Here is a 25,311-nt window from a genome sequence, read left to right as displayed (position 1 = left end):
GAAAGAGGGAGAGATAAGAAAGGAAAAAGACAAAGAGGGGAGCAGGGGACAGAGAAAGTCTCAGTGGACATAATTAACATGACAGTGTCACGGTGGTTACAAGGCCAACTGCTGCTCCAATAATGAACAAATCAGACAAAACTCAACTCTCTCTCTCTTTCTCTGTCTCTCTCTCACTGTCTCTCTCTCACTGTCTTTCTTAATGACGCAAGGCTGTCTCTTACCTATCCTCTCTACCTCTGAGTAGTTTAGAATACAAACTATCCAGGTGTATAATTGTCATTTGCAAACCATCCTCAAATATAATCCTGCTCTGAAATCCATGTATACATTCAATTCAATTCAATTCAAGGTGCTTAACATTAACTCAACAATTAACATTCTCTCTCACCAAAAATCCTTTTACAACTCTGTTCTATCTCTCTAACACATGACACTCTCTTTCATTGGCAAACCTCGTCTTTTTCTATCTCTCTCTCTCTCTCTCTCTCTCTCTCTCTCTCTCTCTCTCACTCAATTTCACTTCTCAATTTCAACTTGCTTTATTGGCATGGCAAGTACACTCCTGTGTTGCCAAAGCCAAAGGATGAAAAAGATAATCAATAAAAGATTTCAGGGAAAACAAAACTCTCTCTCTCTCTCACACACACACACACATAGACACACTCTCTGTCGTGCTCCCTCTATGTCTTACTTGCTGTGTAGCTGTAGCTGAAAGGAAAAAAGAATCAAATCCTCATTCCCTAAACAAGCATCTAGCACACTCCATTAGGCGCTTATATCTCTAGTTCTATCAACACTTGGCACAAGAGCATTATACAACCTCCCACATCGACCTTCACTAGCAGAGACATAAACACGCAACATAGGCACACGCGAACATGCTCACACTCTCTTTCTCTCTCTCTCTCTCTCTCTCTGTCTTTCTCTCTGTCACACACACACATACACACAAACTCCCTCTGTCCTTCTCTTTCTCTGTCACACACACACACAAAACACTGGGTTAACAGCTAATGATGGGGGCAGGGGGTAGCCTCTGCAGTCGTTAAAATGGATTGTATCCCCTCTTTTCATCATCAGAGCGGCTTGACTTTGACAGTAAAAACTTCACCGACTTCATAATTTGACTGGCGAAGAGTCAAACAGAGAAAGAGAAAGGAGCCGAAGACAGACACACATAAGGACACGCGTGCAGTACCTTCACCACACACACACATTCACACGCACAGGCACACACTAACACTCTAACAGAAGCACATGCACACTGCATGACACACACGCTAACAGATGCACATACACTCACAGGTGCACTCACACACTTATAAGAGTGAAGAGGCCACCAGCTCACTCTGCTATCACCAGTTTTTGCTCAGATCAACAACCATTGTCTCTAAGTGTGCACTTCTCTCATTGGTAGCCAATGCTAGCAGTAGACGATTTGAGGATATATGGAATAACGACTATTCACACCTATATGGATGTAACACAGTCTTTCTCTCGGCATGTAGAATATACACACATCTTCCTCTGTGTATAATAGAGTACACTAGTTCTTTCTTTAGATATAATATAGAACATACCCACTGTCCTGCCACACTAATTACCATAGGCACATGTAATTTCCAACAAAGACACTATCAACAGATACCATATCACAGTCTTTCTCAAACTTTTTTTGCTGAGAACCAAAATGAGGTCACAGGACTTTTTCTGGCATGTACCCATTTTAGGAAAGCAGCAGTATTTTTTGGAACCTTCATTTATTCAGATAAGGCTTTCGCTGAGTGTGCATGTGGCAATGTGTTTCCATGTGCCTTTTGATCCCCATAGGACAAAAGCACTGTTTTCATGCACCTGGGCCCCCGGAAAAAGAACACGTTTCGAAAAGTTTAAAGGTTTATCCTCACAGCCACCAATATGGTTCTAGAAATATCAGTGATGGTATTTGTCACTCTAGTGTGCGCGCGCGCGCTTGTTAGTACCGCCGGGAGCTGTCCCTGGTGCTCAGACCAATGACATCACTTAAAAGGCTGGTAGACGCCAACACTCACCATATTCAGCCCCAATTAGGCCGTCTCACACGAGTGTGAAAGATTTGTCCCTCCATATCGTTTGTCTGATAATGACATCTGGTTTAGTTCATTTTTTCCTGTCTGCTACCGTCATTTTTTCTCCTCGGTCGGCCTGTCTGGTTAAAATTAAGGGTCAGTAAATGGATTAAATATGGTGTTGGTCAACCTTAACGGTTTGAACAGTTACAGTACAGGGCGTGAAGTTGTCAAACACCCCAAGAATCTGTCGACAATTTAGACCAATGACAGAACCAACACCTGCAGCGGTACGATTAGGTCACTATAAACTCACTGTTGAGTAGCCTACCACAGACACACTAAGTCCCTATGGGAATATTATAGGAATACTGAAGGTCCCAGCACGGTGTCAGAAACGATACCGGCTGCAGCAGCGACTTCAAACAAGGTGTGATGAAGCAGTGCCTGCAACCACATCTCCCCCAAAATATCTCTGACCAAAAAACACTAGGCTATGGTATTCATATAGTATTCCTGTAATATTCCTATAGGGACTTACAGTATACTGTCTGTGGTACTCAGTAGTCAGTACGACCGTATTGTACAGTAGGGTACTTTATGATATTTTATCTCCTATGGTATCGCCATGATATTCCCTTAATGTTCCTACAGGGACTTTGCAGTATTTTATAGTAACCCTCTAAAATGTATTATAGGATTGCTGTAGTTGTCCGGTGACAAACACAATGTCTGGTCAATTGCCCCAAAAAACCCAGCGACAACAACAATGCTTGGCGCAGCGCTGCATACCCATCACCCGCAATGGGAGATCAGAGTCCATCATTTGCACAGAACCAGATAGACACACAGACACGATATATAACGAGCGAATGGGGCAAAACATGACAGAGACACGGTCTGAAATAAGCATGGCTACAGCATGCACCGATGAAACGCCGGTTTCTGTTTCTTCTGTGTTTAAATGGCATGACTATATCAATGCCATATAGGCTGCTGTCGTCAACTACACCGTTACAAACTATAGAATCCTATAGCACAATATATAAGGACAGCTACTCTGCAAATGTCACCGCAAAAAAGTCCGTAGGCTACAGGAATATTACAGGAATTGTCTAGAAATATAATGGTAATATCACAGGAGATTTAAAAAAGAAATACCATAAAGTACGAGAAGGTCACTATAAACTGACTACAGAGTACCACAGACACACTATTAAGTCCCACTATTAAGGAATATTATAGGAATACTACAGGAATATTATAAGAATGGTATATTTCTGCGAAATCTAACCAGTAATCTTACCTTATTGAAACCTATCTCTCTCTGACGTCACGGACACGGTCCCATTCGATAATTAGGTTGCAAGTTATTGTTGATATTAAGATATTGATGGTAATGTGTAGTCCAATGTCAAATGTGCCGGAGCTGCCGCCGATTGCTGTGCAGCTTTCCAGCTTCCTCCGATTTCCAGTCACGCACACCTGAGCCTCTCACCAAACCCCTCTCTCCTTCACCCCACCCCCTTTCCTCTCCTCTCCTCCCAACCCCCCCCCCCCCTCCAATCCTTCTCTCCTCTCCCGTCCTCTCCTCTCCTCCTCCACCCCCCCAACTCCTCATCTCCTCTCCTCATCCCCTTCTCCTCCCCTCCTCTCATCTCCTTTTGCCCTCTTCCCCCCCCCCTTTCCTCCACTTCTCTCCTTACCTCACCCCTTCCCCTCTCATCTCCCTTTGCCCTCTCCTCCTCTTCTTCCCCCCTCTGCCATCCACATCCCTCCTTTTCCACCTATTTGACTGCTGTGTGTATATTTAGAGAATGGGCCTATACGTGCCGGGAAGGGGGGTGCTTTATTTTTTTTTATTTTTTTACCCTTTCTTCCACCTCCTCCTCCTCTCTATCTCCCTCTCCTGTCTCTACCTCCTCTCCACTCCTTCGCCTTGTCGCCTCTCTGCATTGCTCTGCATGCAGCCTACCTGATGTGGTGACAAGAAGTGAAAACACAATTGGGAAAACAAGTAAGCTAGTCTAGCCTAATAAAAAGGTTCTCCGTTTGACATTAAAAACAATAGGTTTTGGCTCTATAATAGCCTTCATGGTTTCTTGACGGGATACATAGCAAAACTATTGTGAAGGTGAATAATATTTGATTAATTGTTTTGCTCTTATTTCTTACCGTATCGGGATCATCAAGCCACACTGTCCCCATAGGCTAAGTCTTGTGATTTAGGCTATGTTGCTAGGTTAATTTAAAGAATATGCCACAAATGTTTTAAAAATAAAAAACTTTCAAAGTATAAGCATGTTAAGTGGTGTTCTTCCGCCAAGCAATTGCCTAGGTCTATCTGAACAGTAGCTAAACAACATGGTTGCTAAGCGACACATAGCCTAACTATGTAAGATATAGGCTACTGTAAGTAGCGGTATGAGTGGTGGTTGTGGGTGATTGAGCGCGTATTAATTACTGCCGCAGGTGTGCGTTTACCTTACAACGGTTTCGCTTCGGAACGTGACTCAGCCAATCAGAGATGGGGACTGGTTTATAAATGGACAGACTGTTGGGTCTTGGCGCGAGCTTTGCTGTCACTGCCCCACGCGCCTCGCTACATCCATCTAACTGCAAGGTGACTACCTCGTGTCCTTCTCTCTCTCTCTCTCTCTCTGTCACTTCACACAGTCCGTGCACACACAGACACAGACATATACGCGCGCGTTGGTGTCTGTGTGTGTGTGTGTGTGTGTGTGTGTGTGTGTGTGTGTGTGTGTGTGTGTGTGTCTAAGAGGGAGAGAGGTGGAGAAAGAAAGAAAGAAAGAAAGAAAGAAAGACAGAGGGGGAAAGAGTGGAAAACAAAGACAAATTGGTAGTAGAGAGAGACAACCGACAGAGGGAACAGCTAAGATAGAGACGCGGGGAGAGAGAGAGAGAGAGAGAGAGAGAGAGAGAGAGAGAGAGAGAAACACTGGATGAGATAACGTGTGTCGGTGTCAAATAGAGCATATCGATCTGTGTGACTACCGTCTTTTTTTCTCTCTCTCCCTCTTTCCCCTCGCGTCCTTAACTCTTTCTCTCTGTCTCTTTGACTCTATCTTTTGTCTCTACCTCATTTTTCTTTTCCCCCACCCCTCTCAATTTCAATTCACATATCCATATGCTTCTTCACCCCGGCAGGACAGGAAAGGGACCAACAGGCTTTGTTGCAAATGTAATGTAGCCTAATGCCCTATCAGTTGTTCAGTTCAATTAATTAGGCTATAATATCCTTCCTATAGGGCTAGATATGTAGGATGGACATGGGTCTCTCTCTCTCCCTCTCTCTCGCTCCCTCTCTCTCTCTCTCTCTGATCAAATATCAGACATCAGAGGTGATACTGTGGGCTGGAATAATGATGCCGCGGAGCAGGTCGACAGCATTGAAGTTTCATAACGGTCGCAGGAGTAAAGAGCCATTAACCTACAGCCTCGTCTAGCGTTCACTGAAGAGACCCACAAAGATCAAACCATTAAAGATTGATTAAAATCAATACAAATCTAATGGAAACATACTGCGCCTCTACAAACGTCTCCAGCCATAACACTGCCACTAACTGCAATCGCAAGATATGACGGTCTGCCTATATATAACAGCTTGTTTGGATTTTTTATGCATTGCAACAGAGTAGGGTATTTATGTGCTTATTATTATTTTAAAGTATTCATTATAATATTTTATTTATATATGTTTTTGTTTTTTAAGCGAAATATTATGGACGCATGCGTAGCCTTGGGGAATTGTGGCATTAAAAGACTAATTCCGTGATGGCACAAATTATATAATGAGCTTTGATGAGCTATCCATATTATCTGATATCAGCAAGCTCTCACTTCTCTCTTTCTTTCCCCTCTCTCTCTCTTTCTCAATGCTTTCAGTTCGCCACTCCATCTGCCAGTTGGGAAAAAGAAAGGAATGTGTTGGATGGGAAGGAAATGTGACTTTTATGACAGCGAATAGGCTACACCAAGAATCCCATTCCTATTAATTTTAAGAAATATCACAGACACACTGCAAGTCCCCATAGGAATATTATGGGGATATTAAAGTGATTGTTCGTTAGCCTACGGTTGATGTTCTCCTAAGTAGGCCTATGAGACGAAAAAGACAGGTTATCTGAGGTGGCGTCGCCCTTGCTGTCACTTTTAGATGCAGCCCGTCTGCGAACTTAAATGTCTTTTGGTAAAATCTGAGGAAATTTATTTATTTATTATCCTATTCTAATTTGAACGGATCCGCCCACGGCTGATAAAGAAGGGAAGTTGCAGTCACATACCTTTGTTTGCAGGACAGGTGAATGTTTTTGGAGAAACACAACATCCCTCACGCGTCCATCAGGGCATCATGCTGGCGGTGGTTAATCCACTTTTTCACCATGGCAACAAATGAACCCCCTCTCCTCCTCTCCTCTCTCTCCGCCGCGCCACAGCGCTCCAATAAGGAGGCTCCGTGCGCGTCACAGGTCATCCATCCTCCCTCTCTCTCTCTCTCTCTCTCTCACTCTCACTCTCTCTCTCTCTCTCTCTCAATATCACACCTACCTCCAAGATACCATCTGGAGATGGATACTGATAGAGAATAGCCCGAGAGAGAGAGAGAGAGAGAGAGAGAGAGAGAGAGAGAGAGAGAGAGAGAGAGAGGAGTATGAGATAGAAGGGGTTTTAAAGCTTGGCCATGACAAGGCTTGGATTAATTTGCCAGCCAAATGCATTTGGGATTAGTAGACCATTAAAAGAGTACACACACACACACACACACATACACACACAACTGCACGAATTCACACACCCTGTTTCTCTCTCACACACGCACAGGTTTGATGCTCACAGCTTTAGCTGATGCAGTGATAGCCTTACTAACCCTGACCTCTCTCTCTCGCTCTCTCTCTCTCTGTCCAGCTTGTATGATCTTGTTTTGACATGAGCAAATTAACACACACAAACACACAAGTACACGCAACATAAACAGTCTCCTATACTCACAATTTAACCCCTTCTCTCTCTCTATCTCTCTCTCTCTGTCTCTCTCTCTCTCGAGCTCAAGTTCCTCATATATGTGTGTGTGTGTGTGTGTGTGTGTGTGTGTGTATGTGTTGACAAAAAATAAAGTGTGTTCAGGTGGCTTAAGTGGCCTCCTCCTCAGACTTCAGATAGAGAGCAATAAAACTTTCTGGACCTTAGAAGACTGTAAAAAGACTAACAGGTGTGTAGTACATTTACTAACAAACAACCTTTCTCAATCACTCTCAATTTTTCACAGTGCTGGTCATAAAATGTTTACACCATTTCACACTAGAAGATCATGCAGATTTTGTTCTGGTGAAAATCAAACTGTTATGATTTTATGAGAAAACGCAGGATGGCTCGAAACCTCGCGAAACAGCCATGAGTGATGAGCAGCTCTGGAGAGTAATTACATCACATCTACACTTCACACACTTAACAATCCATTGGATTACACAAGTCTGACCAATTTCACTATTTATTCAGTCATTCAAGGCTTTTTGATTGCCATCACACCAACAACTCAGTGTGTTGTTGTGTTTTTGAGTGTCATCAAAGTGTGCCATGGCTCTTAAAAGAAAGAGCATTGCAGGTTGAGTGTACACCCACACACACACACACACACACACGCACACACACACACACACAAAATACATGCTATAGCGTGGGATTTCAGCCTGAAACCAAGAGAACCAATAACCGGAACGCAAGGATCTTCAACGCTTCACATGACACACGGATCTCAAAGGATCTCACCCAGTGCTTAAGTTGTGCCGGATCCTGCCGGAACAGGATCCGACACTTCGTGGTTTTGGACTACCTGCATTCCGGTACCCGGCACCTGGTGGCATGAAACGTTTTTGTTTTTTTGTCTGCCATGTAATACTCCCAATAGTTGACTCTTCTTTCCTTTCCCCTCCCTTCCAAAAACCTGTCTCATTTCCATATGAAGACAGGTGATTACCCAATGAGAAAGTAACAACAAGCGCATAGTAATCACATCACACATGAGTGAGCTGCTCTGCAGAGTGTGTTATGGTAAACTTCAGACAGCGTCATGGCTAAAAGTTGAATTTGCTGTCCATATGTCCGCTGTGTGGAGTATTTTGGAAAATTAGACAAGGTAAGCAAGGTTTTTGTTTGTAAACATGTTAGCATATTCTGTAATCTATTAGGTCTCTGCTGGGACAATTGAAATTCATATTTGCATAGATGACTGTGAAACAGAATTTTTTTGGAGTGCGGACGTGTAAGTCCCACAGTTAAATATGCAGGCAATTGCGCATGTTATGTTGAGTGTCCAGAAATAATTGGTAGGCTAATAACATGAGAATTGGTTGACATCACTGTGGGCATTTAAAAACCAGCGCGGTCCAGCTGAGTGTGCACATTTAGGTCTAGGCTACTTCTAGCTGCACCACGACACGTTTTATTCGCTGACATTGTTTCCTACATTCAAAATCGATATCCTATGAAAGTATTTGTATTGAATATTGATGCGTAACTACTCAAACCAGAATTTCTCTGGTAAATGGTTGAAGCCATTGTAGTTTCCTTTATGTATGATTAGGATGTCTCATAGTAGCCTATGTGGGCATTTATATGTTGTGCACAGTGCAGTTATATCTTTAGTCTACTACTTGAAGGGCAGGTTTGTAAAAATGAGCATTATGTAGCCTATACAATAATCAAATATTGTTATAGGTCCCCAGTAGTCGGAGCTCTAAGGTCATATAGTCGGTCATTTAGTAATGTTTAGGCTGTTAGGTCTACAGTAAGCTATATGGCTGCACTGAGCACCACCGTGCCTCCAATGCGCTTGTTTTCCCTCCACACCGACTCGCGGGAACACAGACCACTTGGTGTTCCGGGACCTCATCATTTACAAATTAAGCACTGATCTCACCACATTGAAAGTTTTCTTCTTAGTAACTTTTATTATGGCACTTGTCTTCTCTTGTTTCATGCGGGACCTTGCCTGGGTTTGGGTATTTTTTTAACACAGGTTACACATGCAGACGTTCGTAAGGAGATAACAATGGGACGACATTCTCTCACACATGAATGTGTACAAAATAAATCTAGTGTGGCGTAAGTGTAGTGCAGGCATCCATTACACGCTAAGATAAGGCTATGTGAATGTCACACGAAAATGAAGGACATTAGGCCAACACTGCACCTACTCTACATGTGCAAGTCTATGTAAATTCTTAATCTTGGAGGTTTGGTCAGATTTTACAGGTCTTGATCAGACGTCAGGTATACGCGTTCCAAGTGCTGGTTCTCTAGTATATTGGTGTGGCTCCCTCGTCATATTAAATGCATCCTTAAACACACACATTTCCAGGCATTTCTTCTTCACTCTCTCACACACACACACACACACACACACACACACACACACGCTGCATACCCACACTCCAATGCACAGGAAGTTTCTGTCTCCTGTCACATCACATCTTATCCATGATTTCTAAATAGAGCTGTTTGGGCCAGAAGAAATGCCAGAATGATCTCCATGGTAACCATTCACAGCTGTTGTAGTAAAACGGAAAATTAACAAGCTGCCAATGGATCAGCTAAGCTCTGTTTGTCCCCTCTGATGACAGTCAAACCTTCACACACACATACACACACACACACACACACACCAGATTCCTCTCATTAATCACTAACAGGGATACTTGACATTTGATTGATCCAAATTTGGATCAATAAGTGAATTAATTTAGATTGAGTTGAGCAGAATCCATGACATGTAATAGAGCAGAGTGAGCAGGATCACAGGGAATTGCATTGGAAGGTTTGATACGTCAAAGGTATCCAGTCACACTGTTTGTGCTTAATATCCAACTAGCATTGTCAACAGAGTGTGTAGGCTTCAGTGGAGTGCAGCGCATACACAGATGGAAATATGAGTGTAGTGACACACAGTAACAATAGCTACAACAAGGACACCCTATGAAACACACCTGCACTCTGTGCTCGAGTGTGTGTGTGTGTGTGTGTGTGTGTGTGTGTGTGTATCTGTGTTTAGAGTGTGTATACATATATGTACATGTGTGCAGCTGAAAACTGAGCAGCACGTACATAGCCTATATATCTATATGCTAAAATTTTCTTTACACACACACTCCTCCGCAAATCACAAACACAACAGAATCAGTGTCACAGTCTGCAAATCAATTATTCAACGGCATTTCAGAATAACATTGGATACCCACGGTTGCCATAGACACATAGCTGATTTACAGGGTTGTCACTTGTCTGTGATATTCTCACTCTAAGTAGGACAAATAGAGAAAAAACTACAACCACAAATGCCAACAGAGAAATTAGGACGTCAGTTATGAAACGTTTACTCTCATGTAATCTGATTCTCATTTCACTGAGCCACATATTTGTGCTTTTTCCTGTATAAATAAAACTATAAAAATCTAAACTAAGCAAATATCTTGGGACATGTAATAAGGAACATTAACTCTCTGGTAATCTAATCCTAATTAGCCTAATCAGCTTGATATCAACAAGCACATTTGGCAAACAGAAGTTTTCTGTACTGGAAAACAATTTTGCTACAGTGGCTGGGGAACGATTTGGATGTTTGTGCTGATGTCATTGTCATCAGAAGTAACATTTAGACTCTCTAACCCTTTTCAAGAGAACTTACATTTACAAGTATGTGCATTTTAACACATCTTAACACATTTCTTACTCAGTTTTAATATCTTATATTTCCCAGTTGGGTGAAATAATGTCATTAACGTCTAGATTTTTCATGCGACATCTTGAGGTAGAGCAGATCATTCTACTAACTTCACTGGAATCAAGTGAAGATGTGAAGAAGTGAAGATAGAGATGGGCATTATTTGCAGTGTTGGAACTCGTTATTTTGCGTTCCCACTGAAACACAATATGCAATGTACAGCAAATTCCTTCAGAAGATGAGCAGGAAGACTGCGCTGGAGCAGATGGAGGTTCAGTGTCTTTCTTAACTTTCAGCATGGGATGACAGGCTGTCACAGTGTGTCAAACCACCAGGACACCCTGCTGCTCTATTAGAGGGACAGAACACAAACTGTTGGATGCTACATCATTATATGAAATATTAATATAGTCCTACAGCCAAGAAATCACAAAATTTGCACAATCTCATTGAAAATTTAGGGCATTTCCATATAAAATAGACAAGACTGATCTATCTATCTGTCTGTCTCACTCTCTAACATAGATGAAGGGTGGAGCATTAGGTCAGAGGTCAGAGTTCATACCCTCTGACCCTTTCTGTGATTCTGGAGCCTTCATGCCAAATCATGTCAGCCAGATCAATGAAGTACACCACACACACGCATACATACACACACACACACACACACACACACACAAACACAGTTTAATGGTGAACACCTACGAACAACCCTTCTTCTGACCTGTGAGCCCCCTGGTAGTGAATGTCCAATATAAGACCAGGTTCGACTCAACATGTTTTCAACACTGGCCCAAAAAGCACAGTTTGCTCATTTGAAGCTACAGCTAAGAGACAAATCATCTCCTTGGGCATAACAATGCAAATTTTGGCTTTCCTCTGTAGTGGAAATCAGGCAGATTTATCCTTCATCTGTGCAGGGAGCAGGGTAGTGTTTTTTTAATGTGTAAAGCCTGCTTAAATGACAAAACCAACAAAGCACAGTCAAACAGCAGTAACAGACAACAACAGTGTTTCAGACCATTAAGACTCTCCCTCCTCCCCTTCCTTATTACAACTGATGAGGAAACCTATTCTAATTGCATGCAATAACCATGCTGTGATAGGCAACTCGCCCTGTGGTGTCCTGCGGGCAAAACAGGTGTTTTATGCTATGAATGGGTTATACTGCCCTCTTGTGTTTCGTTGGAGACATTCACGAGAAGGCCTCTATGGCTTCATTGTTGGAAATTGTTGTGTTTGTTGAAATATTCAGGAGGAGTTAGTGGGATGCACAGCTTGAAGTTGAACGTTTTTGGAACAGTTAAACATCTGCAGAAACCAAGAGTTCAGAAAATAAATTAGGTACACAAACAATGGAGGCTACATAATACTAAAGTAATTAGAGAAAAAGTTCAGCTTAATTTGGCCTATTGATCCATCTCTCTCTCTCCCTCTCTCACACACACACACACACACACATTCTCTCCCAATTCAATTCAATTGGCTTTATTGGCATGAAAGTTTAGAACAATATTGCCAAAGCATTGTGCGTGTGTGTGTGTGTGTGTGTGTGTGTGTGTGTTGGGTTGACAATCCATCATATGACTATCAAAAGTCACAACAGTCTCTCTCTCTCTCTCTCTCTCTCTCTCTCTCTCCCCCCCCCCTCTCTCTCTCTCTCCCTCAGGAGTCCTGTGGACTCGGTTTATCCTGTGATGGTCATTCCTGTGCGCTCCACTGCCTTCCTGCAGTGGGATAAGCTGCACCCCGTGCCTGGCTACAGTAGCATGTGACCGGCTTATGATCCCGAGGTTTGCGCAAATGACTCTCCTCCATGGAGAACCCGACTGTACTATAGTCTAGGAAACCTAAGGCACTACAGCACATGATGAAACTCTCTCTCTCTCTCTCCCTTGTAGTTTCCACGTACTGTGCATTCTCCCCATTCATTGTTGTGTGCTTGTGATCAGTCACGCTGTTGCTGAGATGGAAGGATAAATGATAGAGAGCTTGGGTAAAGATCAGGATACTCTGTCAAAGCCTTCTTGTAGTCTTAAATTGTAATAAATACATATAAAAAAATCTCATTGCATTTTGCAACATTATTTTAAAAATTGCTTTACAAATTTAAATGTATGTAATTATTTCCCTTTAAGTGATTAGGTATGGCATTCATAAAAATTTAATTTAATTTATAAGTGAAGTTGCTCATAATTAGCTATAGCTCCAAACTAAAACCTTACCCTCATCCCATTAAATGTGACATGGGTAGGGGAACTTCTCAGCCATACAAAACAATACAAAAACACAAAGTACAAGAGGCCCTTCAGCTGCCTAATGTCACGCCATAATCACCATTATATGTTAAACTAACCAGTTATGCTAATGAGGTCACCATGATGACATAATGGTGGGACATAAAAGTATTCAGAATATCAAATGTAGTTGTTAAGGCACAGAAAGCAGCACACATTCTGTAGTACACTGTCAGAAAAAAAGGTACACTCTTGTACTGTTATACTGTGATACCTCATTGATCCCCATAGGGAAATTCTCTTGTCCACACTTCTTCTTGTCCACATGACAGGGAGGTCAGAGGTCAGGCTCAGCAGAACAGCAGTCCTGGAGTCCCAGGAGCCCCTGCTGCTCAACTTTTTTGACCACATGGGACAGCCCCAGTGACCAAAAAACGTACAAAGGTGTAGCTTTTGTTCTGACGAAGATGAAAGTTTTGAATTTTATCTTCAACATTTTAAAACCTGCAGTGACATCAAATGCTGCTTTGAGTGTAGAGCCATCAATCATGGTTTATTCTATCGTTCAACTTGTGTTTGTTTCTGCGTGTGTTGGTTTATATGTGTCATGTGTGTATATGTGTCTATGTCTGTATTTGTGTTTGTTTCTCTCTTTGTATGTGCATCTGTCAATGTGCATCTGATCGTTTTCTGCCATTTGTTTGTTTGTTAGCAGGATTACGGAAAAACTACTGGCCTGATTTTCATGAAACTTTGTGGAAGGGTGTAGCATGGGCCAAGGAAGAACCCATTAAATTTTGAAGCGGATCCGGATCCGACTCACGTACAAGCAATAATAGCACGAACCTTGGCGGAGGTCTGCGCTCTCCGTGTGCCCTTCTAGTTACCCATGTTTCTGTGATGGAGTAAAATCAGAGGGATTTTTCTGTGTCCTTTTCATTTATGTGGTGTGAAATGGAGTTTTAACACGTCAGCATGTACTACATGTAATGCCCCTAAATCAAGTCTATAATGTGGACACACTCAATTACTCTTGACAACGGTGAGCTGGTGTGTGGGAAGGCGGAGGTGTCCTCCCCTTAGTCAACACAAATTATAGCATGCATCCTCCTTATAGAAGAGAAAGATTAAGAGAACTCTTCCTCTCCACTATCCTTGTAGGTTTTTAACAAATTGTCCCATGTGTGTATAGCTTTTTTTTAACAAATTGACCACTGTGTCAATTGATGGAGGAATTTATACAGTTTCCAAAACATTATTTATCTAGCTTGTCCTATCCACTTTTAGAAGCTATTTCACTCACTTCTACTCATTTGCTGTAAATATTGTCTGAAACAATAACTGTCAACTCTCAACTTCCAGTCTTTAATCCGACCTAATAAAAAGGCAATCCCACCACAGAAAGCCAAAGCATGTGATTCGAGAATTTTTTTCTGTTCATTCTCAAAGTACACAGACTTACACAATCTCAGCTGTGAACATAAGCTACAGCTAGGCTATATTTTGAAGTTTTATTTTTGAAGTTCCTATGCTATGGTCTATTAGCATAGCAAAGGTTCGTCAGCATGTCTGTTTTGTTTATACAGTACATTGCCTGATATGGCACCATGACTGATGTTTTTTGAAACCTCAGTATCCACAGACAGCACTGGTGTTCTAAAATGTCATTTATTGTGAAATATCAAAATGTTAGGGCCATGTTTCATGTTGTAGTTCTGGCTGTCACTTCCCCGTGAGGATCTATGAACTAGTCAGCTAGTCAGTGAATGGCTGCCCTTTAGTGATATAGTTGTTTTCATTTTATTCCGTTAGTCTGAAAATCATTCCTCTTGCACATTAGTGAGCAACATGTTCTGTGGTGCCTTTGTCATCATGCAATTTGGCTGTTTACGATGATCAAGGGTCTGGAAAAAGTCTGAATGGGAGTGGTGCATATGTATTCCGGAAGCAGCGAGTTTAGGAGAATGCTGCAACGCTGTTTTGCTGTGAAGCTCCAGGGCTGTTTTGTGGACTAAGAAACTTCACCTGACTTTCCATCAGCATGGGGGTAGATAATGACTGAATTTTCATTTTTGGGTGAACTATTCCTTTAAGGACATTGAGTGAGTGACCATTTGCATGGATGCTGAAAGAAATGCAATGGCAACATCTTAATAATCAAATAACCATGAGGCCACCTGATGTAGCTTCATTCAAGGTCAACATGCTTCATCATAGCTTCATCTTATGCCTTTCATCATAGTTTTGTTTCAATAACAAATGTGAATTTACAATGTAAATCAAACTGGACACAGATGCAAATCCTTCAGCACAAACAACTAGTCTACCCTGACCTAGTCTGTCTCTTGTTTGTCTGTTCAGCAAAATCCTCTGTACTAATCTTTTCCTGATGAATAATAAAAGTATAAATACGTGTGGCCTACCAAGATGGAAATCACTCTCCATGGTTTCCTATCTAAAAGGCAGATATTGTTGATGTTTCTCCAAATGAATGCAAAGTGAGTTTTCTTTCTCAGTTTGCAGGTGAACACCGATCAGAGATGAAACTGTGTGTCTGAGTCTGTGTTATGGATAATCGCTCCTTTATGACACTGACATTCTAAATTCTATTAACTCTGCTGCATTCTGTCCAGCTGCATTATGATTCATGAGATGAAGCTCAGGCCCCAAACTTTGATGACAGAGATGTCCCACTTCATACATGGTTTATAAACCACACATGATTAAATACACATAACTGAATATTTGGAATTTGTATTTAGATACAGAATTTCTTTTTTCCAGAACAACCTGTGCATCAACCCATGCAGTTAATAGAAACATGGGTAGCACTTTACAATGGGCTTTTCCAGTGAATGAACCTTTAAGCATTGATAACATTTGTTTAGTCCCCCCTAATTAAGCTGTTGTACCCTGTAATTATTTTTTAAGTATGCAGTAATTACTTATAAATCTCTCATAATTACAAAATTGTTACCCCTTAATTCCCGGACTTCTTGTTTTGTTACCCTGCAACTACAGCATTGTTATTTTATTAGTACCCCATAATTACAAACTAGTTACACCATAATTAACGGGCTGTAAAATAAAGCGTTACCAATTTTTTTTATTGTTGTCTCTGCATCCAAAAAAATTGAACCAAATTGAACCATTGAACCAAAAATATAGTTATAGTTATCGTTTTGGATATAGTTATTGTTGTAGATAACTTATAGTGATCTTTATGGTTGTCATTCTAGACGTGAATGAGGTACTATCAAAAAGATTAAATCAGAGTGAAATATTATTTTAAAGATACAAGAGACTAATTTATATAAGATCAGTGGTCTTCAACCATGTGTGGCCCAAGAGCCTGAGGGTTTTCAGACCGAGACACTACAGCAGCTGTATTCACTGATTAATTCAACTGTCTCTGGTTGGAGCTGTGCTCATCAGCTGTGTTGGTATTCAACTTTGTAGTGTGCTCTCGGGTCACAATGGCACATGATTGAAGACTTGATTTAGATATACTGTTAATATACTGTGAGATATCAATTTTAAACTCCCTCTGTCTCTGTCTCTCTCTGAAACACACAACACTTGATCATGCACACATTCCAGGCCAAGCTTTGCCATGAGGAGGGGGGTGGTGTAGTGCACACACTCAAACACACACTTATACACACACACACACACACACACACACACACACAAAAACATTTCTGCCTGAAGTGTAGCAGAGCAGAGGTCAGCTGGTCTCGAGACAAAATGAAAGCGGAATCAGGAATATTATCCTGAGCATGTGATGGTGTGTGAGTGCACGTGTTTGTGTATGTGTGTGTGTATGTCTCACTGAGTGCGTGAGATCACAATGAGATCACACACTTTGTCAGAGGACTGCCCCTAAACCGCTCAGCGAGTGCAGACAGAGAGCAGGAGAGTCTTTGGGATGCTGGCTGTGTGTGAGAGCGAGTGTGTGGAGGGACGTGTTAGTGGGTTAGATGGTAGCATAGTGGGGTATTAGCATTGAGGACACTGACTATTAACAGCACTTGAAACCTACAAACTGTAAATAAGACAAGGTAGTAAGTAGTAGCTTGTGGATAAAGCAATTACACAGGTACAGTGTCGAGTTATTTTTTGTGTTTGTTCTTCAAGTCTACTGCAGCACCCAGCTCTTGACCATAGCTGGTTGGATGTGCACTCCTCTATTTCTCTGCTTCTACAATTGGAACTAACTTCTGTGCAGTGAATCTCATGTTGAACTCTGCTGTGTTGTTTTGCTGAGTCTAACTCGCTCGTGTAAGCTGCATTGTCTGAGAAGGCATCAGGGTCTGCTGTGTAGAAGGCACAGGGAGAGGATTAGTAGTTTTCTCAGTTCCTGAGACAATCAGTGAGTTAGTTAATCAGCTATCAGCCATTCATCATTTCAACAGAAGTTTATTTTCCCACTGAGATTGGCGAGGCTCTCACTGTGGTGACTTTTCATCATGAGGAGCCTGTGTGTGTCTGTAACTCTGCTGCTGCAGCTCCTCGGGTCTTGTGTATGCCAATTCCCCCGACCATGTGCCAACTCCGAGGGGCTACGGACCAAAGAGTGTTGTCCGGTGTGGGATGTGGACGGCTCAGCCTGCGGTGCCCTGTCAGGCCGTGGTTTCTGCACCGAGGTGGTGGTCTCAGATGAGCCCCATGGGCCCCAGTATCCACACAGCGGAATCGATGACAGAGAGCGCTGGCCCTTGGCTTTCTTCAACCGGACGTGCCGCTGCGCCGGAAACTATGGCGGCTTCAACTGTGGTGAATGCCGGTTTGGCTACTGGGGTCCAGGCTGCGCTGAGTACCGGGAATCAGTGCGCCGGAACATCATGACACTGTCAGTCGCCGAGCAACAGAAATTCATCTCCTACCTTAACCTGGCCAAGAACACCATCAGTCGTGACTATGTCATCTCCACAGCAACACGGGCTGAAATGGGTGAAAACGGTGAGAACCCCATGTTCTCCGACATCAGCGCCTATGACCTGTTTGTCTGGATGCACTACTATGTGTCCCGGGACGCCTTCCTGGGCGGGTCGGGGAATGTATGGACAGACATTGACTTTGCCCACGAGTCTGCAGCCTTCCTGCCGTGGCACCGCGTCTACCTGCTTCACTGGGAGAACGAGATAAGGAAGTTGACGGGAGATTTTAACTTCACCATCCCATACTGGGATTGGAGGGACGCACAGGCCTGTGATGTGTGCACTGATGCTCTGATGGGCGGACGCAGCCCCTTCAATCCCAACCTCATCAGCCCTGCTTCGGTCTTCTCTTCATGGAAGGCAAGAAAACTTGTGTATTTGTCTGTATGTGTGTGTGTTTATGTGTATGTGTGCGTGTGTGTGCATACATGTCTATGTATGAGCAAATCTCCCTTTTCCATTCTTTAGAAATTGAAAAAATCCCTTTCTCCAACAAAAACACTTGTATATTCCCACTTCATTCTGCAGGTCTGCAGTCCTAAAGCTGCTTTAACCTGCTAATCCAAAAAGCTGAGAGATAGGGTGGAAACACACAACCAAATTTGTCACGATTTATCCTTAATTGATCCAGCCCACATAAATTAACAAGATCAGGGTGAAAATCCTACTTCAGAGGCTTTCTTCTCCACATCCCAGAAAAATTAGCTAAGACAGCAACTATGTTCTTAATTAGATTGAGGAATCTGCCAGAAATCTTCTAGTCCTTTTCCACGCTTCACCCACCATTCACTTTCTGCTACTGGGTTTTAACATCATCCTATTTGTCTTCACTAAAACAAATGACACATGTACCCATGCGTACACTCAAAAAAAAACAAAAAAACAATTCACATCTGCCTCTGTACGTCATGATATATGGTACAAATACATTACATTATAGATACATTGTCTGTTGTATAGGTTTAAAAAAAAAAAAAAAACATTAACAGTGTTGCACTTCATTTCCATTTTACGCTTACTAGCGCTTCCCTCTACTATTAATTTCAGTCCCTCACCCACTGTAATGGAACACAGCCATATGAAAGCCTGTATGAAAGCCTGTTGATACGTCTTTAAAAGACTCTATAGGCTCTTTAACCATAGTAGCTCACAATGTGTGTGTGTGTGTGTGTGTGTGTGTGTGTGTGTGTGTGTGTGTGTGTGTGTGTGTGTGTGTGTGTGTGTGTGTAGGTGATCTGCACCCAACCAGAGGAGTACAACAGTCGAGAGGCATTGTGTAACGCTACCGGAGAGGGTCCACTGTTACGTAACCCCGGCAACCACGATCGAGGCCGCGTGAGACGACTCCCCACGACGGCCGATGTGGATTTTACAGTGGGTCTCACCGAGTACGAGACCGGGACCATGGACCGCTTCGCCAACCTGAGCTTCAGAAACGTCCTGGAAGGTAGCGGTGCTGCACACAGATCCATGCAAGAACACGCACACACACATTTGTATTACTATACTTGAGGACCTTATTTCCTTACATTTTAACACACACTTTTTGTCTATATAGTATTGCTAGTGTGTGTATGTGTATGTGCATGTGTGTACACAGACACACACACACACACACACACACACACACACAGATACACATGTACATAGACAGATGCACATGCAAAGACAGAAACAAACACTTATACAGACATACACATATATGACACATAAACCAACACATGCAGAAATAAACACAAGCAGAAATATTTTCACTCACAAAACACTCAAAATATATGTCCAATTAAATTATCGCCTCTTTTAATCGCTCATGTGTAACTGAATACTTTCATTGTTTTCACTTGACAACATCAGTCAGTCCCTTTTCCTTATGTAAAGTTATGACAGTTATGACATCATTGACATCATCATTGCCTCAACGTGTTGAGGCAATGATGATGGGCAATTTAACAAACAATCATGACAAAATGACATAATGATAATGATACTGTAATATTGCAAATTCCTGCGAGCCAAATGTTATCCACATTGGTTTGCGTATCAAATTCGTCAGACTTCAGCCCTCTTGGTTGAGTTATTTCAAAAGTTTGTTCCTGATTGAGAGAAGGATTTAAACACAGGGAGTATATGCACATTTTCTCCCTTTTCCCTCTCACCCTTTTCTCTTCCCATCTCTCTCTCTCTACACCTCAATCCCTGTCACTCTTTCTTTCTCTCCTTCTTTCTCTCTCCCTCATACCTCTCTCCTCTCTCCCTCCCTCCTGCAGGTTTTGCCAGTCCGGAGACAGGTATGGCAGTGGCAGGCCAGAGCACCATGCACAACGCCTTGCATGTCTTTATGAATGGCTCCATGTCCTCAGTGCAGGGCTCAGCCAACGACCCTATCTTCCTGTTGCACCACGCCTTCATAGACAGGTACAGTAACACACACATACGCCGGACACACACACACACACACACACACACACACAAAACACATACTGAAGCACTCACATACAAATATGATTCACATATTGCAAAACTGGAAAAATAAAGAAGCACCTACACTTCAAAAATGGAAAACATTAATGAAATATTACTTGAGTATTCAAAGGACAATGTCGGAGGACAACAACAATGAGAAACAATTTCACAAGATATGGAGCTCAATTTACAAAGCTCTGTAGATTGAGAGGAGCCGCAAAATCACAATCACCCAGCATCTATAAATTTTAAGGAACCCTGTTTTCGTTTTTATTATGTTCTGTTTTGGTGTGTGTGTTTGTGTTTGTGTGTGCATGTGTGTGTGTATGTGTGATAAGTGTATATATGTTTGTGTGGTGGGGATGCTATATTACCTGTGATGACAACCGTATGTGACTGTATGATACTTGTGAATGAGCAACTCAAATCATGGTCAAATCATGAAATTTGATTTCTTGAAGAAATGATGATTATGTAACATGTTGAAATGTTAAATGTATTGTATTCAGACCCTTACTCACGCAATAAAAAAAAAAGAAAAAAAAAAAAAAGATTCACGTAGCACATATGAATCCTAACACAAACTGATACATACGCACAATATTGTTATAAAATGCTTTACACACATTTACTCAAGCCAAATTGGCAGAATGACAGAAATTAACCAAATATTTTGCCATTCTAAAGGCCAAACTCATTTGTAGCATTCAACAAAAATGCATGATTAGGAAATGAGAAAGAGGGCGGGAGGCAGTGACAGAAACTAAGAGAAGGGGGAGGGAGGGAAAAGAGAGAGAAGAAAGAGAGATAAAAGACAGTAAGAGAGGCAGGCAGCAGAAGACAGTCAGAGAGAGAGAGTATGGGAATAGTGAGATAGACAGGGAAAAAGAGAGAAACAGCGACAATGGGGGAGGGAGACAAAGAGCAAGAATAAGTGAGACAATTACCAGTAATGGTCTCTCATACTCAACCTGGCAAGTTGCTGTGTAAATGCCAAAGCCATTCCTCTGTTTTATCTGTCTATTCAATCCCTCCCTGCAGGAGCAATACCCCTCTCCTCCCAGGAAAGGAGAGACAGAGATAAGCTTGTGGATATTTAGCAAAACCAATGCTGCCTTTGGGTATCAGTGAAATTAAAATAAGATTTTCAGTGAAATAAATAGCTGTTCATAGAGATGCCAAGACAAAATGTTTCTCCCAACCTTTCCAAGTTTCAGGCAATTTGTGAGATCAGCCTCTAGATATTTAGTAATAATTACAAATTGATTTTACGGCCAAATGTTTCTAAAAAGCAGACACACAAAATACAAGCTGGAGGACCTGTGTTTTTTTAATTATTAGACATTCACTACATTTCTATTGGCAGACAAAAACAACACATCTGCAAAACTGACTGTTACATTTCATCTTCATATGAATTCATTTAGAATTTATCAATTTTATTTTTCCTCCCCTTTCTTTCTAGTAATCCCTTTTCCCTAATTAATATTGTCCTTTAATGTTTAAAATCTTTAATATTTATATGCAACTGCATCTCTGATGTATGGTGGACAGCTTATTTATTCTCCTTTTCTCTTTCTCCTCCCTCTTTCTCTCTTTCCTTGTCTTCCTCCTCGCTCCCTGCATTCCTTCCTCTCATCTTTACCTCCCTTCCTTTTCCATCTTTTTCATCAACCTCCCTCCGTTCTTCCTTTCCCCCTTCCTCCATCCCTGTCTTTTCCTGCTCCCTCCTTCTCTCGCTCCACTTTTCCATCTCATCCTTCTCCTTCTCTCTCTCCTTTCCACCTTCCCTATTCTCCTCCTCCTTCATTCTCCTCCTCTCTTCTTACTCCTTCTCTCCCTCTCTCCCACCTATCCATCGCCTTCCCTCCATCTTTCCCCCCACTCTCTTCTTCTCCAGCATCTTTGAGCGCTGGCTGCGGGCCCACCAGCCAACCCGGACCCACTACCCACGTGCCAATGCTCCCATTGGCCACAACGACGGCTACTACATGGTGCCCTTCCTGCCTCTCTATAGAAACGGAGACTACTTCCTCTCCGACAAGGCTCTGGGATACGAATATGCCTATCTGTTGGACCCCGGTCAGTACAAAAAGACACATCCAGTAAATGAGGTGTTCTTTAACTTTTTCTTCATATATCAAAACAGCTCATCCTCTCTGTCTCCACCCCAGGCCAGAGGTTTGTCCAGGAGTTCCTGACGCCCTACCTGCAGCAAGCCCAGCAGATCTGGCAGTGGCTCCTGGGGGCCGGGATCCTCGGGGCGCTGCTCGCCGCCGTCGTCGCTGCGCTGGTCGTTGCTCTGATAAGGAGGCGGAAACGCAACCAGAGGAGGAAGAGGGCGTCGAGTTACGGAGAGAGACAGCCACTGTTGCAGAGCAGCTCAGAGGAAGGGTCGGCTTCGTATCAGACCACACTGTAACATACACAGATGCATACACATGAAGGAACAAAATATCAGGGACTCTTACTCTTTTCATGAAGTGCACTGATGAGGTGAATCCAGGTAAAAGCCATTATCCCTTATTGATTTCTCTTATTAAATCTCTACCAATCACAAAGGACGAGATGGAGATAAAGAGAAGCAGCCAAGTTAGAGGAGGATTTTTAAGCTTTGAGATATATCAGGAAGACATCCCTAATATTTTGTACATTCAGTGTATACATACACACACAACCATGTGTACCTGACACTTATATGCAAGTACACGCAAACAATCAGTCGCACATATGCGTGAGCACACACACACACACACACACACACACACACACACACACATTTCGTAAAGACATTCCAACACAATTTAGATCAAACAATACATCCAGATCAAATCCAATAAATCCAATGGTCCTGAATGCAACAGACATTCAGGACCATTGTGTATTCATTAATACACTACAGCACATGTTCAAATATACACTACACAGATCCAATAGCTCACCATGGGCTTTAATCATATTCACATGATATGAGCCACTCTGCACAGTGACAGAAGGGCTGTTTGGATCAGCTGACTGAATGTGACCTTTTCCCTTCCTTGGCAACTTTTCCTTTACTTTTCTCATTGATCTGGAACACAACTGTATTTTATGTAATTTATTATTTAATTATATGTTTATGGGATAGACCTGTAAATAAGAGCATCACTCTCAGTGTCTTCCCCTGTAAGTTTACTGAAGTGAGTTAAAATGACACAAGTTCAGTACAATAAAGCTCAACTGAAATGACTTTTGCTCAAGGAAAAGTGACAAGGGAAGGGAAGTGTTTTAGTCTGTTTGAGTCCAGGCCAGGTCTGTTCGGGCAGTAGTGTCATAACCTGCTGTTCCAGTCGGCGCTGTCTCAGGTTCAAACAGAATCACATAATCTGCTGCCTCGTGCTGAATAAACCAGTGTTGGAGCAAAACCCTCCACTCCCCGATTCCCTCTGTTTCTCCCTAAGGAAAGACACATTATTTCAAGATTTCTAGAATTAATTAAGCACAAAAATTGCTATTCCAGATATAATTTCAAGATCAGGATTGTTCTGAAAAAGCTGTGGTGAAAAACTACAATGTAGGATTTGTATCGCTTTGTTCTAATTTGGCATAAGATGGCCTATGCAGGGCTGCATCTTTTCAAAATCTGTTAGTGTGAATTGGCAATGAGTTTCTAGCACTTCCTTTCATCCCCTCATCCCTTTCCCTCTCCCTCTCTAAATCCACTTATGTGCCTTATTTGGGACAATTTGTGTCTTTCAGCACAAAAACTGTACCCCGTTTTCTAAATGTGGACACGTACCCTTTGACCCACCCAAACTCCAACACACTGTCTTGTGTGTTGTCACTGGTGCTACAGAGCCACTGTGTACTGTAATGATTGTGACCATTTCACTAAGCAAAGAAAATATGGGTGGTGTCATGTTACCACAAAAATTATGATAATATGAGTTTGTATATGGTGCATTAAAATCAGACTTGATCTGAAGTGTCCCTGTGATCTTTTTCATTCCTTTAACCATGAATGTTGACTAAGAACGCATTTCCAGGTGAGTCGTTGCAGCCAGTGATATATTGGAAACTAAACTCAATTCAATTCAAACTCATTTTTTTCATTTGAATAAATGTCAGTTTTTCTACTCTCTATCACCAGTTGATACCACACAATAGTGATTCAACCCAGTTTATACCCAGTCTATACCCAGTTCATGAAAGCATTTACATTTGCTGTCCTAAACACCCAGTACCAGGTAGAACAGTTTGTGAACTGAAAAGACTGTACCTACAGGACCTCAAACTTCATCTACCAAAAACGTAAGAAATAAAATGTATCGCTCAGAGGAAGGCAGGCCTGATAAAATGGAAAACGGTCAACTACAATGGAAACGGAAAACTACAGTGAACATCAGCATTGCCTTTCCAAGATGAAAAGCAGTTCAAGAGAGGACTGGTCTCACTATCGTTTATTAGCCGTAGTCTACACTGAGTAACTTTGTTAGTTGTCATTAGCTAGCTATATATATATATATGAAAAGCTGCAACTTATGTTGCCTAAGTTGCAACTTTTTATATCTATATAGCTAGCTAATGTTAGCTTGCCCAACTCGACTCCTGATAGCTATTTTAGTCTCTTTAGTCAAATTACTATTAGCCTATGATTTAATGTTATAAACATTAAACTTACAAAAGCGTTGCTTTTGATGACGTGGGATAACGTGGGGTAGCATTAGCTCTATCATATCTAGCTAACAATGGTGTAGCCAACTTTTGAAAGACAACTGTTCATTTTTGGGTAGTCTAGCATCATGTTTGGCTCAGTTTTGTAAGTTCAGTGATAGCTCGAGCAGGTTAAAAGTAGATCTGCTGCCAACGTTACTGCTGTCTTTTGTCATATAATGTTCTCAGTT

The 25,311-nt window shown here is 42.0% G+C and overlaps 1 protein-coding gene across 1 annotated transcript; it reads left to right on the top strand.

Annotated features, from left to right (window-relative positions):
- The first annotated feature begins 17,494 nt into the window (after nucleotides 1-17,494).
- Nucleotides 17,495-22,850, top strand: tyr (tyrosinase). The gene is made up of 5 exons (XM_071537485.1): nucleotides 17,495-18,325; nucleotides 19,196-19,412; nucleotides 20,233-20,380; nucleotides 22,329-22,510; nucleotides 22,603-22,850. Exons 1-5 carry the CDS (start codon nucleotides 17,495-17,497, stop codon nucleotides 22,848-22,850), a joined length of 1,626 nt encoding a protein of 541 aa, XP_071393586.1.
- The last annotated feature ends 2,461 nt before the right edge of the window (nucleotides 22,851-25,311 follow it).

This window comes from Centroberyx affinis, unplaced genomic scaffold (genome assembly GCF_046629955.1).
Source record: "Centroberyx affinis isolate AG114_WGS23_722 - 3 ecotype Tasmania unplaced genomic scaffold, CSIRO-AGI_Caff_v1 ptg003057l_1, whole genome shotgun sequence".
In the NCBI taxonomy this organism is placed as follows: Eukaryota; Metazoa; Chordata; class Actinopteri; order Beryciformes; family Berycidae; genus Centroberyx; species Centroberyx affinis.
The sequence above is the reverse complement of the archived record's forward strand: the minus strand, read 5'-3'. Positions and strand labels throughout refer to the sequence as shown.